The 16,969-nt window shown below is 45.8% G+C and overlaps 1 protein-coding gene across 2 annotated transcripts in view; it reads left to right on the forward strand.

Moving 5' to 3' along the window:
- The window catches only part of PPM1M (protein phosphatase, Mg2+/Mn2+ dependent 1M), a 242,076-nt gene that overhangs the window by 54,296 nt on the left and 170,811 nt on the right, over positions 1 to 16,969 (forward strand). The window contains exon 1 of one of the 2 annotated variants that reach the window (XM_078661456.1): positions 7,545 to 7,823. The exons of the other annotated variant lie outside the window; for it this stretch is intronic. Coding sequence (XP_078517582.1) covers positions 7,747 to 7,823 — 77 coding nt within the window. The 5' untranslated portion in view covers positions 7,545 to 7,746. Of the gene's footprint in view, positions 1 to 7,544; positions 7,824 to 16,969 lie in introns of those variants that run through there. 2 annotated transcript variants of the gene reach the window in all.

Here is a 16,969-nt window from a genome sequence, read left to right on the forward strand (position 1 = left end):
ACGCTTCCGTGCACCACTCGGGGCTGCGTGATCCTGGGGTGCAGAGCAGCGATCGTTATGAGGGTCCCCAGGGAGGCACAGTGCCTGAGCCCCCATGCAAAGATCACCATAGAAACCGCCCCCATACTCGCACGCCACCCCCGGGCGTTTTTTTAAAGCAGAGCCGCCGAGCGGGGCCTGCAACAAGCTCCCACCCCAGCAGCGCCCAACTGTCGGCGGCGGGCAGCTCTCGCTGTAACACCACATCCTCACTCCAGGAAGAACCAAGAGGAAGGGGGCAATATTCAGGGCAACGGTAAGTAGAGGGTCTGGCGTAACGGCCAGAGCGGCAGACCTTGAAGCTGAGGAACCAGGTTCGAGTCTTGGCGAAAGGGTCAAGCATCCTGTGATTTTGGGCAAATCACTTAATCTCCCGGTGCCTAAAAAAACGAATGTGTCCGTCTGTAATGCCACTGGTACTAATGTAAAGCGCTCCGAAACCTTCGGGACGAGCTCGCGCTATATAAAACTGCAAACAAACAAAAAAGTAGATACAAGAGCAGAGGCAGCAATTTGGAACGAAATATGAAGTGGTCAACTGTTGAGAAGAGCGAGGTGTTATTAGGGCAAGAATTTGGGCCACCCAAGGCAACGAAGAGACGAATGGGGCAAGAACCTGGGACGGAAACAGGAGTCAGCGAGGGAGGAGGAGTTTTTTTGTACAGCCTGCACCACAGGAGAGAACGAGGAGCTAAATATCCCACATTATGCACAAACCTTGCAGTCCAAAAAGCATTACGGGCAGAGCTCAATCTCCTGCGGGATACGGAGCAGGGGCTGAAATCACTCTCCACAGGGCGCCATTTTCAAAGAAATGCCCAAAATAAACCTTGACAAAAAAAAAACATCCGCCCACCGCCGCAATGACGATTGCAAGGGGGCGGAGAGCGAAAAAATCATGGGAACGCCCACAAATCTGCGTTTGGCAATGACGGACAGATCTGTCTTCCAATGGCTAGCCTCCATTTATGGAGCTAGCCAGTGGAAGAGCAGGCGGGACAAAGCCCCCGTACTGTTTCTCAAATGATTTCGCCCGCGCGAACGCTGCTGCGTAGCGGATCGCCAGGCGAAACCTAAAAAAGAAGTGTATACAATGTGCATTTGCTATGGGTCGGCATTCTCCAACGCAGGGTTATATGCTGTGTAGTACTTCACTGTGGAGAAATAGCAGATGTCACATGGCAGTCCCAGTAAGCACACTTTCCAAGTGCACCACTGGGAACGTTTGCGACTGATAAAAGTCGTGCCTTTTCAATTAGGTGCAGGTGGCGTTTATGTGTGTAGATTTAGAACTGTTTGTAAATACGGACCCGTATATTTAAATGTCATTTAAACAGAGAGGGACAAGTTAAAAGTTACACCTTCTTTGTCGAGAAAAAAGTTGTTCACTACTGATGTAAAATCATGTTTAAGTAATCAGGAGTGTACTCAAAGCAGCATATGTGTCAAGATCACATGCAGACTTTAGAAGAATTCCGTGCACGCTTTACGAGGTCTGATGCCCTGGGACTTAAAGCGCCAAGAATATATAACAAGGGCGTGCAAAGTAAAAACACTACACCTTAAATAACAACGTGTGTACGCACAGGCGAAATTTCTGCTATATACGCTCTATGCGATATATTTTACTCAGGGGACACCCTGAGGACACCGTTAATTAAATCCCATTCCCGAGCTTCATTGCAAGACGAAATATTTCATGTCAGTGGTCCTGCTTATAGGCATGCAAGATTTTCATAAAAAAAACAACTCTCCCGTCTTCGGAATGAAGTAAACAGAGTGTCCCGGCACTTTCAAATGCATTTCAATACTGGTACCTCCGTGTTGCTTCACCAGACCTCCACTATCATCCCTCACACACTCCCTGCGTGAATTCGCTTTAAGCCCTAGCAGAAATCCGTCCAAATGTCTCCCTTGAGTGCCGTCGTGATCCCACAGAGGCAGAGTCCACACAATCAAACAGTATCCTTCTGTTACTGTGCCTTCCATCCCACAGGACTTTGCAGCACGCTGGCACTATCAATGAACCCCCTCCCCACCCCCCCAGGCACAGTCGCTGCTCGCACAGGAGAGAGCAGCAGCGTACTCTTCATTGAGGCAGGCACGATTCCCATGAGCACATAGGTGCCCTGTGGGTGACTCATGCCGTGCCCTCTCACAGACAACCAAGGGTATCTGTGAGTGCACACTAGCAGTCTCACTCGAATTTACAGTGATCGATAAGCACCACCCCATCCTCTCTCCAAACATTCTAATGACCCATACTAGTGTGTATATATCTACCTCTGCTGTGATCTTGCTGTCCTTCCTTACGCAGAGGTAAAGTTATGCATCCCTCCCGTCCTCATATTCCCTCACTTTACAATAGTTTCTTCCAAGATGTGCTGCCTGCATAGATAGCCGTGGAAGCCTGAGTATGAGCGTCTACTCCCGGCTACCCGGCATGAAAAATCGGTGATCTTGTGCAAAACTCTATCTGGTTGTGTCTCGTTACTCTTATCCACCGAAGCTTGCGTAATTGTAATCTCGTTCATAGGCTCGCGTTAGGCTCTATTTAATAACAGCACGTTTACATAGGTCAAGTGTTCTATGCACCTTTCAATCTCCGCTCGAATGACTCATCAATCTTTTGAAACGATAATGTGGCGATCGCCCTCGCCTCGGTCCAATGTATAATAAATCGTATGCATACATGCAGTACAATATCAGAACCATGTATGCATCTCTTGCCATTTGCCACTGTGTGCCCCCTGCGTATTCTTCCCAGAGTCAGTGACGCAATCGTCCTCCAGCAGGTACACTGGCACCGTTCACCACAGTACACACAGTATTACAGCTTAACACTTCTCGCGCAGACACAGCTACACAAAATCCAGGCTTACCCCCTTCGTGCCAGCCAGTGACACATCTAATTAACCTCAAGCAGGTTCAGAGGCACAACTATGCTCGTGCACTCGCAGTGTCACAATTGACTATGCGCAAGCAGACATAGTGGCACATCTCACCTTCCTCTTGCAAAGTGGTACCGGTGACCACCCTCTCACGGACACAGTGACATGCCTGCCTAGACCCCGCAGAGACAGGCCTGATCCTCTGCCCACGCGGCGGTGCCGGCCCGGCCAGCTCAGTGTTACCACAACTTCTACATTTTAGCACCGCTGGATCGCTCTGCTCTTCAGTGCCCACCAGGAGATTCTCACCCAATCCTCACAAATCAACACAGCAACCCACATGCCCCTCATTCCGAGGCTTTCAAGTGATATCTTGAGGGGGAGTGTGTTACATATATGAAGAATTGTGGCCGCGTACCTTCAATCCCTTATTAAATGCCTCATGGGTAGACGCACTGACTTTTAACGCAGCAAATAAATGGTTGTACGTCCGCCTGACCCACAACAGGGGACTAGCCAAGAAGACTAACTTCCCGCGCACCCCAGCACAGACTCACAAACACGCCCCCAACAATGGCGGTCTCCAGCCTCCCCAGTACTTCAATATCCTCACAGGAAAGATCACCCCTTTTTTCACACAATCTCCTCCTCCTCCAATCACTTAGTTCGTTCACGTTGATCTGCGAGGGGGGCGGGGGCAGGAACAAAGACAAGGATAGCGGGAGGGGGGACGGACAGCGGGAAGGTGGTCAGGAAACAGCCAGCGGGACAGGGACAAGGTTAACAATGAACACAAACATCGGTGTAAAAAAAAAAAAAAGTACATGCCCACAGTGGCCACGTCTTCATGACGTTGCGGAGAGGGAAAGAATCTGCGGAACGCCCACCAATCGCCTCAGTGAATGACGGACAGATCTCTCTTCCATTGGCTAGCCTCCATTTATGGAGCTAGCCAATGGAAGACAGAGGCGGAACTAAGGCCACACTGTTTCTAACATTAGATTTCGCCTGCGCCGAAAAGCTGCGCGGCGCAGCTTTCGACGAGGCGAACCCTAAAAAGCACTCCTCTCTTAAGTATTTGTGAAGAGATAACAAGCTGCGACCCTTTGTTTCTCCTCCCATGCATCTAGGTGTGACCTCTCAGATAGCTCCCAGCCAGGATAGTGGAACAAAAGAAGGCCTGATGGCCTCTTAAATGTGGCTATTGGTATGGGCCCAGCTGGAGTCTGAAATACGAAAGTCCCTCTCACTGCCTGCACGTTTTGGCTCTAAAAGAAAGTAGACAATGTGCAGGTGCAGATGAATGCGTCCTAGTGCCTGGAAATTACACAGGGACAAGTTTATCATATTTCAGTGGGGCCCAGATTCTAGCAGGGTGGACGATGTCCACCCTGTGAAAATAGTGGGTGAACCCCCGATTTGTGCCCTGGGTGGGACGTTGTCCCCCAGCACGCACCTTTCCTTTTCCCTGCTGCACCTGAACTTGCTTGACTGGAGGAGGGGCCAGCATTGGCCCTATTAAAGCGCAATCCAAGCACCGCTGCGCGGGACGCCCATTGTCCCCCACCATGCACCTCTCTATTTCCCTGCTGCACCTGGCCCTGCTTTCCTGGAGGGGAGCCTCGAATTAGAGCTATTAAAGCACTATCCAAGCACCGCTGCGCAGGATACGTCTGGGTGAATACCGGGACAAGAGCAGGGCAGGCTGTCCCGTCTGTGGCCGGACGAGGCTGGGCCCCCACTCTATCATGGCCCCCTGCCAGTCATCAGCAGCAGCCAGGTAGGGTCCTTTGCCTTATGCCCCTTTTTTAGGACTCACCTAGCGACGCAGCGTATGCGTTGCTCGCCTTCGCGAGACCTATTGTTGTCGGTTTGGTGGGCGAAGGGGGACAGGACCTGTGCACGCGTGTTAAAGACAAGAGATGTGCACGCGTACGGCTTGCTGCGTTATCACAACTCCTGCTCGCACCATACTCGTGCACATCTCCAGTCCGGGCGTGGCGCGCTTACGTCAGCTGCTTCCATTTACCAGCTTATTTATTTTTCAAACAGTGTGTTTGCATGTTTGCGAGGTCACATCTGGGCAGAGGCCAACTGAACTTCTGCTAGTTCGAGAGGTCTGACCTCCAGGTCCAGCAGGGGCCTGAGGATCTCGGGCAGAGTCTTTCGCATGCCGCACTGATGTGGCACTGAATCTGCCCAGCTGTGGCAGCCTGAGGACCTGCATAAACATTGGCTGGTAATGAGGAATAGTAATACCGAATACAATATTACCATGTATTATTTACGCGCCTTCACCGGCCATTAGAGTTTCTACATCTGGAATGAAGAACACCATTCCGAACTCTGTGTTAACACACTCGTTTCCACATCATTTCACCACATTCAGGGCCATTTTACATGCATATTTTTTACACCTGTTTAAGCAGGTGGATAAGTGTCTGAGCAGTACCACGTTATTTGTAATTCAGCTTCAGCCACAAATAATAACACATGACCACTTGGGCTGCACTCCATCTCTCCAACTCTGGGCTTTCATTTACAACACGGTGCATTCTGGGAGCTGTATTCCAGTTTTACTCCAGAGGGACAAACACGCTTGGTAATCCCCTACTTTAATCGGGACACAGTCTCTCTCTGGAAGCGCCAGATGAATGTGGAACTCCCTCGGTCAGACCACCTCATGAGTGATGACACCAAAAGACCTCAAAGCTCTTGTCTTTGAATGTCACTAGGCTAAGCCACCCCACCTCCTCATGCTCCTGGTAGGTGCAGTTCAACCTCAGCTGGTGCGTTCTATTGATGAACAACCTGTGGGCCGTGCCCTTCCTCATATCATCTGCTTTATTTGCTAGGTTGTGTTATGAATATGTCCAATGCGCGTTCTCTCCTGCAAAGAGTGACCTGTTGCTCAGCCCCTCCAGGGATCATCTTTGTATTTTCCTCTTGTTATTGATCGTTTTTGACTCTATTGTAAAGCACTCTGATGCCCTGGGCCAAGTCTGCGCTATATGAAATCACAAAAATACATATATATATAACTAAATGTAAGTGGTTCGTGGTAACAAGATGAGCTTGTATGAGGGTAAGAAAACTCAATGCCAGAAAGGAATATGCATTTTAGCAACACCATGGTAGGCGTGTTTGGTTGTATTTAATTTGTTATTTCACGCGTGGGCCTCTTGGCGGCAGGAGTGTATCAGTCAATAAGCACAGGCCTTAGGACAAGGAGCATGCTTAGCACACAGCTGACTAGTGTAATGTCTAAAACCTTCAGCCAGTCCTAACTATTTACAACACTTTGTGTATGCCAGACCTGGAGTTCTATATTTAAATAGGAAACTAACAGCAATAGGCAAAGACAATAGGTCTTGCCCATGACATCTTATGGCTTTGCCATGCTTCTTTTTCTCTCTGAGGGGCAGATGTATCATTTGTTTTTTTTTGTCGCAAACGCTGCGATTCGCAAAAATGCAGCATTTGCGACAAAAAAAACAGCAAATGCGATGTATGATGAAAATCGCATCGCAAAATTAAGGAATCGCAAAAAGCGATTCCTTAAATGCTATGTAAGAAGCATTCAAGTTTTGCGATTTCACACTAAGAAATCTTTGCGATTTGTTTTACAAATGCACTTTTTGGCATTTGTAAAGGTGCCATGTGGCGCTCATACATGCCTTTATGTATGTGCGCCATATGCGCACACATGTAAATTTCAGGGGCGCAGCATAGTGTCCTTAAGACACCCTTGCACCCTTGAAATTATTCTCAATTTGCGATTAGCAAATTGCGAATCACAAATTGAGAATAACTTCCCATTCCTTCCTATGGGCCTCCCATAGAAATGAATGGGAAAATATTCCTTAAATAGAAATCGCTTAAAAATTGCGATTTTATTTTTTTAGATACATACCATTTTGCAATTCTCAAATAGCGATTCTCAAAAAATCGCTATTTGAGAATCGCAAATAGGTATTTTGATACATCTGCCCCCATGTGGCTACAGTGCACGTATGCAAATATGGGGCGGCATCTTGGGTGTTTTCTGTTTAAAGAAAAACCTCTTACAAATGCGTGTGCATGCGTGGTGGCCATCTCTAAATGATTTTGCTTAACATTAAAAAACAACCATTCCAAGATGGTACCCACAAATGCATGCTGATGGACACAAATCTATCACGGCTTGGTTTAAAATCAATTCAGACTACAGATTCCAGAATGTAAATTGTTGGTAAGGAAGTCAGGGCTGGCAGAAGGTAACAAATATATTGTATACGTTAGGAACACTGCTGTGGGGTCTCTACTTGAGACATTCGTAGGATTAAGAGCATATCCCTAGCATAATGTACTCCAGCATAAGTGGGGGTGGGTAAGTGACTTCCTCAATGACCTGTCAATCCCTGGCCTCTCTGCTTAGATAGACTCGAAACAAAGCTGCAAATGGTGCCAGTTGTGATAGTATTTTTAAAGAGCGCTCTCACACAGATATCATGATAGGATATTTGATGCTTCCTATCCCTGCCATAAAGGATGTGTTGGGATCTATCTTGCTTTCTATGGAATGTTCCCGCAGTATGGTTCCTTGGGTGAAACAGAGAATGTTCTGACTACGGCAGTTTCTGCCGGGAGCTGCCATGAGTGGACTGAATAAATGAACCTACGCACTTGCCGACGTTTTTGACTTCTTTTCATTGGCGATGAGTGATTCAGTCTTCGGCCTCCCCATCCTACAGTGATCCAGTTTTCAGCTGACCAGCCCAACGCTACCCTGCTCTTGCCGTCTCCTCGCTTTTGCTGTTGTGGCTTCCCAGCATTTATGTCGTTTTGGTGGTCTCCTGCTAGTACTTTTCTGGTCATCTTTACATCTCCGAAAGCTGTTTCTTCGATTTGGAGGTACATTTGATCGAGTCTGTTGCTACTGCCCCTCACGCTTGTGACATCATTGCTCTCGCATCACGTACTACCTGCCATGTTTGTCTCCTCTGCCTGACTTCCTTAGCGACCCCCACGCAACGTCCCGACGTTGTGTGCAGCCATCTTGGATTTTCTTCAGCCTGCTTTTCCTAATATCGTCATGGCAACGCTTTGCCGAGTTTACAGCTGACGCGCACAACTGTTAATTTCTCAATGCGCTCAGTTCAATTTCATTGTCTTTCTGCTGCTTTCTTTGCTGATGCGCACAGCATACCCTCAGTGACGTGCACACTTTCTGCCTAGTTTTGCGCATCATCACGTTTATTCATCATTGTGTATTCGGTGATGCGCACACCTTTTTCCTATTTACTTATATCAGCGCATCATTTTTCACCTTTTGTGCATTCGATGATGCACACACCATTTCTCATTTGTCTTCACACTGTATCAAATTCTCACTTTTATTTTTAATAGTACAATTCATATCAGTGTTGGGCAGCAACTCACCCACGCTCAGTTAAGGATCATGTTTTGGTACCTCCACCTTTCCTACAGTCTGCTGGCACACCACCTGTGAAATGGGAAGAGTGGAAAGATACCTTTGAGGCATATTTAGAAGCCATTGATGGCGAAACTTTCACTTCTAAAAAGAAGGCTCTTTTGATCTATAACCTTGGTTCAGAGGACAGGAACATTTTAAAAACCTTACCTCTGGAGGCAGTAAGTACTGTTGTGAGTGGCGGCGACAGTGGAGATTCCCTACTTGTTGACGAATATGCTTCTGTCATCAAAACCTTGGACAAAAGGTTCAGTCCTAAAAGAAATATTGTTCTGGAACGTCACAAGTTTCTTCAACGTGCTCAAACTCCCGGTGAGTCTATTGATGATCTTTTCGCTGCCCTTAGAATTCTAGCAGTCATCTGCAACTACAGAGAATTCAGGGATGAGATCATACGTGATCAGTTAATTGAGAAGACTTACAACAAGAAAATCCAAGAAAAACTGCTATCCTCAGATTATCCTGACTTGGTAACTGCACTTACGTTGGCCAGAAGCATAGAACATTCCCAGTTCTGTGTAAAAGAAATGAGCAATACTTCTTCAACAACTGAAGTAAAACTGTTAAATACAAAAACTGTTTCCAAACCTGCGAAAGCATCATCTGTCAACGTCTCTCTAAATTGAACCCTACTAAGGCAACGTTCGAACAGAACGATGTCATGTGCTTCCGCTGTGGGGGCAAATCTCATTTGGGAAATGCCAAATTTTGTTTTGCGCTGAATCAGACTTGTTACAATTGCGGGAAAAAAGGCCACTACTCAAGAATGTGCAAAGCTGTTTCCATCAAGCAATGCCCAACTCAAATGGTGAAAGCCATCGCTGAGGAGGAGAACTGGGATCTACTAATGCTGTCCCCTTCATCGTCTCACACTGAAGGAGTAATTGAACTATCTTCCTTGGACGGAGTTCGCAGAAGGAAATCTCCTTCTTGCAACATCACTGTAAATGGTACATGTCTAAGCTTTCTGGCTTATTCAGGTTCCCCGTTTACTCTGGTTAATGTCACGGATTGTGATAAAATAGCCAATGCTCAACTTGAACAATCCAACATCAAGATTTTTGCATATGGGGTAAAAGAGTTGAGGTATTGGGAAAATGTACTGCCAATCTTATTTTCAATACGGACCATGCCACTGGAACTGTATTTGTAGTTAAGGAAGGTGCAAACTTGTTAGGTTGGGGTGAACAAGGAGAGTTGAACATCATCTTGGACCCAAACCATCCCGATATGGTAGTTTCCCGAAGTGTGCTCAATCAGTTTTACAAATCTTCTCTCAATGCATCCTCAGCTCACACCATTACCCAATTAACCATTTGCAAGTGGGAACACATGTTTCCTGAAGTTTTCGATGGTAAGCTTGGAAAGCTCAAGGGGTTCCAGCATCGAATCATTCTCAAAGATGGTGCAAAGGCCGTGACGGACAAAGTTTGCAAGGTGCCTTTGAGTCTTCGTCCAGAACTCAGAAAGGAATTGGAACGTCTATGTGCTGCTGGGGTCATCGAACCCATTGAGGGTCCGAATGGCTCGCCCCCATTGTTTTAGCGCAAAAATCAAACAAAAATCTTAGGATGTGTGTTGACTTGAGAGACCTCAACTCTAACATCTGGGTCGACCGTCAACCACTTCCTAGCATCAGTGAGTTGGTAACCACTCTTGAAGGTGCCAAGTCTTTTACTTCCCAAGACATTTCCTCGACGTATCATCAAATTGAGCTGTGCAAAGAGTCTAGACATCTAACATATTTTGTCACTCCAGAAGGTGCTTATCGTTACATCCATATGCCCTTTGGCCTTGCCTCACCTTCAGCAGTGTTTCAGAGGTTAATGAATAATCTATTCAAGGACATTTCTGGAGTCGTCTTTTTTCAAAACGATATCCTCATTTATGGGAAGTCAGAATCTGAACATGATGAAAGAGTCAAACATGTACTAAGTATCATTCAAGAAAGTGGTTTAACACCGAGGGTAAGTTTCTCCAAGAGGGCGTCGATTACTTAGGTCATCATATATCTCACAACGGTATTGAGCCCAAACTTAAAACCTTAGAGGCTATTCAGAATGCACCCACACCTACGAACAAAGACCAACTTCGTTCCTATTTAGGGTTGGTGGAATATTACGCAACGTTTGTGAGCAATTTTTCCACTAAAACCGCTTCCATGCGCAACTTGCTTAAGAAAATGTTAAATTTGTATGGGATGATGACAGTTGCAACAACTTTGAATCCATCAAACAAGAAATTGTACAAGCCCACCCCCTTAAACTTTTTAACATCAATGATTTATGTATCATATCTACGATGCCAGTAATGTTGGATTGGGGGCTGTTCTTCTCCAAAGGAGGAGTGATGGTCGGGAAGAAACCATAGCCTTCGCTTCGAGAACCTTGAGGGGTGCTGAGGGCACTTACTCAACTATTGAAAAGGAAGCCCTGGGTTTGTGGTGGGGTGTTCAACATTTTTAGTATTTCTTGTGGGGGAACTAATTCATTTTAAGGGCAGACCATAAACCTTTGGTCGACTTATTCACAACCAAGGGTGGCGGGAGGGCCACGCCATGTATTTCGAAATGGCAATTCAGGCTGCAAGAATTCCGCTATCGACTTGAGTATGTGGCTGGGGCGAAAAACCATGTTGCCGATTGCCTGTCGAGATTTCCCCTCCCGGCTGAGCACAATGCCTTGGAACGTGATGATTTGGAAATTGTTTGTGCTGTATGCTCGTTGGAAGACACTGTGGGTTATGCCCTTTCTGAACGTGAATGGCTGGAGAGTACGTTTGAGGATGTTGTTGTCATGAAGGTCATCGACCTCTTGGCTGGTGTGTGGCCCTGCGACAAGGATTCTCCCTCTGAGTTGGTGCCCTACAAAAGAGTCAAGGATGACTTGTCTGTGGTGGATGGTGTACTACGAAGAGGTGGGTTACTAGTAGTTCCTTTCTCTATTCGCAGTAGAATTTTAAATCTGGCTCACGAAGGTCATCCTGGTATTCGAGCCATGAAGCGCAGAGTGAGGCAAGATTTTTGGTGGCCAGCTCTGGATAAGGATGTCGATGATTTTGTACGGGACTGCTGTACGTGTGTCACAAGTGATAAATCTCAGGTGACCCATCCCTCTCCCATTGAACCTATTGTCGTGAAGAATACTCTTTGGACCAAACTGGCTTTTGGTATTGCTGGTCCATTTGGGCTCATTGGTAGGTCCCCTAAATATGCTCTGGTTCTGGTCGACTACATGTCCAAATGGCCTGAACTTAGATTTGTAGACAATGTTAACTCTTTTTCTATTATCAAATTTTTTCAAGACATTTTCGTCAGGGAAGGCTTTCCGGAGGAGTTAGTATCGGACAACGGTACCCAGTTAACTTCATCCGAAGTGCAGAAATTCCTCAAGGATGCTGGCATCAAACACATTCTTGCGTCCCTTTATCACCCTCGCAGCAATGGTGTGGTTGAGCTTTTCAACCGTGTTGTCAAGGAACACCTGCAACTTGCTTTGGTGAATGGGTTGCATTGGTGCAAGGCTGTTTGTGATATGTTGTGGGCTGTAAGGACCACTCCACATTTTAGTACTGGGGTTGCCCCATTCACCTTACTTCGGGGGAGGGTGGCAGGCTCCAAACTGAACAAGGAATGGATGTCCAGGAGAGTGGTGGATGCCAAGAAGTTGTCTGTTGAAACTGATGTCAGAACTGCTGTTCAGTCTAGATATGACGCCAGGCCTGCTGTGTGTCATCCACTGGATGTTAAGGTGGGTGATTGGGCGAGGATCAAGAAACCGGGATTTGTTCGCAAGGGAGAGTCTCTGTTTTCGTGTCCTAAAAGAGTATCTGCTGTAAATGACCATGTGGTGGTATTAATGGATGGGAGAGTTTGGAACAAGTCTACCATCTCCATTGTACCCAAACCCATGATAGATGTGGTCAACAAAAAATTGGGCGTTCATTCCCCTCCTGCTGGTGTGTCCACCAGTGTCCACAGGAAGGGAAGTGTCGTACATTCTGACCATGCTCCTTTGAGGAGTGCATCTTCCAGGTTGAAGTTTGTTCCTGTCAAATTTCGAGATTACCAGATGTTGTAATTTTTTTTTTTTTGTCATATTGCTCATGCAATTTTGCTTATTCTTGTTCTCACATTTCTTTTTCTGCCTGTTATTCCTCTTCTTTCTTTTCCTTTCTTTCATTGTGAAGATAGGGAGGTGTTTTGGGATCTATCTTCCTATCTATGGAATGCTCCTTCAGTATGGTTCCCTGCGCGGAACAGAGAATGTTCTGACTAGGGCAGTTGCTGTCAGGGAGCTGCCACGACTGGACTGAATAATTGAACCTCTTCACTTGACAACGTTTTTGACTTTTTTTCAGGATGCCATCTCTAAATGACCCAAGGAGCAAACCAAAAGAGCAGAGAAAGGAAAATGTGGTGCCATCATCTTTAAGGGGTACAAGCACATAGCTTCCAACTGGACCCATATCCTAAGACACTTTCAGTCCTGGTTCATATCTAACAGCAATGCATTCTGGGATTCAGAGGCTTTAGTTATAATTATGGCTCCCAGTTTACCATTTTTACAGATAAATAAGACAGAAAACAATGTGTTTCCCATCTGTATTTATTTTTTAAGGCGCAAAATACTACAAAATTGTGCTTCTAATTGGTGACTTTCCATGCTGTCTATTGTGAATTCCAAGACAACAGATGAGCAGCTAGACAGCATTGGGGGTTAAAAAGCGGTTCATATATCTTTAAATACAGACATATGTTAAAATATATTTGGAGTAAATTACTAATTTGTACCTGTGGGTGTAGTGTTTTGCTATATATGACCGCTAAACTTGCTAAAACGCAACAGGCAACAATGTATGAGTGTATAATTATCGGTTAAATAAATGTGGAAATTTACCTTTTTTTACTCCACTTATTTGCATACCCAAAAATAAATATAGATAAATACTAATAAGATGGGCAATAAGTAAATATGGATAAATACAGACAGGAATAAAAAAAAATAACATAAAACCAGGAGCTCTAGTTATAATGGGAAAATCAAATAACAAGTCAGTAGGCAATAAAGCCAGGACTGGTTGAGGGTGAAATACGTGACATGGGGCTAGTTGACAGGTGTACAATGACATACCTGCCAACTGGCTTCGTGTTTATTATGGAAGATTGGAAACAGTTCCATCTGTGAAGATGTACATAGCTACAAAAAAGATATGCAAGGCCAGTGTAGGACTGGGTGGCCACATGTAAAGGCGATGAAGGCATTTCTAAGAGAATTCCAGCTAAGTCCATGTAATAATGCCCACCAGGCACCAGTGCTCACTGGGTGTCTGAGAGCCGGTTAGCTACTGCTCCCAGTCAAGTTGCTCAGCGGGTTAATGCACCTGCTGTAGAGACGCGTGCGCCTACTTTACAGACCTGTGGGGAACCTCAGCACGCTAGAGAAAAGATCTACATCAAGAACAGACGTTGCATGATCTGCAGCAGTGGGCTCAGCCTCTATCTGTCAGTGACACCATCCTTGCCCTGTGCAGAGGGTGACCAGAATTTTAAAGCCAAAAGCTGGGACATTTCACAACAAGCATTAAAAATGCAATAGGTCTCGCCTTTCATTAAGTTTAAGCCATTTGCTTTGCTATACAATACCATTAGCAAAGCAAATGGCTTTAACTTAATCAAAAGCGAGACCTATTGCATTTTCAATGCTTGTTCTCCTGTCTATTTTCATCCGGTATCATGGGGAAGACAAAAACACTTGTTTACCCAAAGCAGATTCCAAAGGAGCCACTTCATCACCTCAAATGTATCCTCTGCTAAGGGAGCTATTTCCACTGAACTTGAGTAGGTGGAAACCTGCATTGACACCATACAAATATTGATATATATTCAATCAGGGTCATCACCACCATCTTCTAATCCTGACGGGATAAACTGCTGTTCATCCAAATAACTCCCCTAAGTCCCCCAGCAAGCCATCCTTGCATCTAGTTTCAATCCCTGTATCTTGCACAATTCCATGGGCAACATTTCTATTGTTGTTTCCCCTCAAAACGTCCCTAAACCACCACTTTTAAAACGTAAGCAAACAAAGGCAAAACACAAAGGGGATAGGGTAAGATCGCTAAGCCAAGCTCCAAAGCAATCACCTTATTTACTAATCCAGCACCTACCAGCGTCCTGAATACTGATGTCAGTCACGTCTTGCGGAACATCTGTAAACCTTTATATGATGATGTGAAACTTATACTGATTGAATTCCAGCAACATCTTTTACACCTTCACATTTCACACATTTTGACCTTTTAAATAATAAAGTGCAAACTCTGTGCGATTTTCCACGCAACTCTCAACAGCTCTGTTCCAATCCCCCCCACAACTCAGCTCCTGCCCTGCATCTATAGCCAACGCATTGAGTACAGCACCTTGTGCTACTAGTTATCCTGTGCCCAGATGTCCAAGCCAACCACAGGCACATTTCAGCCATGGCAACACCGCTCAAGGTTCAAGCCCTAAGGTTCAAGCTCTAGCGTACAAGAGCATCAAGTGAAATCTTGGGGTCATGTTGCTGTGCCTACAACTACCCTCCCCCCGCCCGTACACCATACATTATAGACTTATAGACCTCACAGGCCTTTTCCTCTTTGAGTGAAGGCCCCCTGAAGACTGTCAAGCACTAAAAAAGAGAGTCGCCCATTGGTTTGTGGCCAAATCTGGCTGGGTAAAAGACTTGAAGGATGACATTTTCATGGTCGTAGGGTTGGATGGGTAGGCCATGCCCCCAAGTCTATCTGTGGAGATTGTGTTGTCATAAACCTTAGAATTTCCAGGCTGGTTAACTCCCTACGTCATCGATTGTCTCATCTAGCTACTGGCCATGCAAGGATTTGCGCTCTCCTCACCCCCGCGCCCCCTTCCCCTTCTTCTATCACCCTGTATTTCCACCAGGACAAACCAATGGGCTGCCTGGGCAGGAAGTTGTGTCCCTTAGTTACCTCCTGGACTCACATGCACACGAGAATCATTTTGCACCACTTTCCGGTCTCTCAGATAATGACTGGCTTGCTACACCATTAGTTTCTACCCATACCTCTGTGCCCTTGAGTGAGCCTTCCACTGCTGGGGCTTCGTCATCTGACACCAATATACACTCCAAGTCAGTCAGGCCAGGTGGCTTAGGATTTCTTTCATGGATTGTAGCCATCATCGACAAGAAACTGGACCATACGGATTGGCTAGAAATTGTTAATCGGGCCGAGGAGGTATGCTGCCAAGAAACATGGACTCTAAAGTACTTTTATGTAAATGGTTTTCAGTCCTTCTGAGTTCCAGCTACATCTTCCTCATCTGGGAGAGCAAAGTGCGTGCTGGGTCTGGTTATTTCTCTTAATATGCGAAATGTTACAACTGCTGAGCTACAGTCCACACCCTGGTATCAAATTTTGTTAATGAGCTTTCCTGGTTTCCTCACGATAAATTTCTATTTGAACTTTTCTGCGAACTACCCGGCCGAATTGATCTGGAAATTAGACAATTTTATCTCTGATTTTCTAGAAAGCTGTCCTGATAGGGTGACTATCATCTGGTCGGGTGATTTTAATATATCTAAATGCCCCCTACCATGAGATCGCATTTGCGACTTGAACGATTGGGAGGGGGAGGATTTATCTCACTTCTTGCACAACCCCTATGGGTTAAGCACAATCTATTGTTTAACTTGGACTTTGTAAACAAAGGAGCATCACTCCCACAAACGTGAAAGTTCGGGGATCCACTGTCGATTTTATTCTATTTTCCTCTCACTTATCCCCTTTAGTCCTGGAGTCAGCAATTAAACTATCACGTATTAAATGGAAGAATTTGCACCAGGCAAAGTTTTTTTTACTGACCTTGTAAATGACAGGAGAGCATATGTGATGCCCTGCCTTTCCGAGCTAGCAGAGCCGCAATCAGTTCTGGGTTATTTTAATGACGTGTGTAAATAAATGTCAACCTTCAAGTAAACCCCCATTCTACCTCCAAATCATCAATGGTTTAATAATGCCTGCTCTGTAGCCTCTTAGGTATTAAAATGGGCATTCACGACCACTCCCAGAAACACAGAGGATATGAGGCAAGCACAGAGGTTCTACATGTTCGCCCTTGAAGCAAGAAAGCAAAAGACACACAGATGATGGACGGAATGCAGAGCTAATCAAACATTCACCCCAGTCAAGAGATCTGGGTTAAATCCATTGTTCTTTTGCACACCAGGCCACCCCAAATTAGACCCAGACATATGCAAATTACTCTTGACTCTGTTCCTAATGGGACCAGTCCTGCCTGAACTGCCAAGCCAGGTCCTCCCTGGACCGGAAATAAGCATCCTGGGACAGGTTTCGGGGCATCACCCCTCATCAGCCACGCTAGCTTGAGTCCAGTGTCAGAGTGAGCCTGGGATCCAGGTCTGGGCATACCCAAGCCAGGTCCTTCCTTGAAGCAATAAGGCAGGAAATTAGAGAGAAGGCTTGTGAGGATTTACTTGCTGCTGCAAAATTCAGGGATTCCAAAGCCTTTTGGGATGTGATAAAT

This window comes from Lissotriton helveticus, chromosome 9, assembly GCF_964261635.1.
Source record: "Lissotriton helveticus chromosome 9, aLisHel1.1, whole genome shotgun sequence".
Taxonomy (NCBI): Eukaryota; Metazoa; Chordata; class Amphibia; order Caudata; family Salamandridae; genus Lissotriton; species Lissotriton helveticus.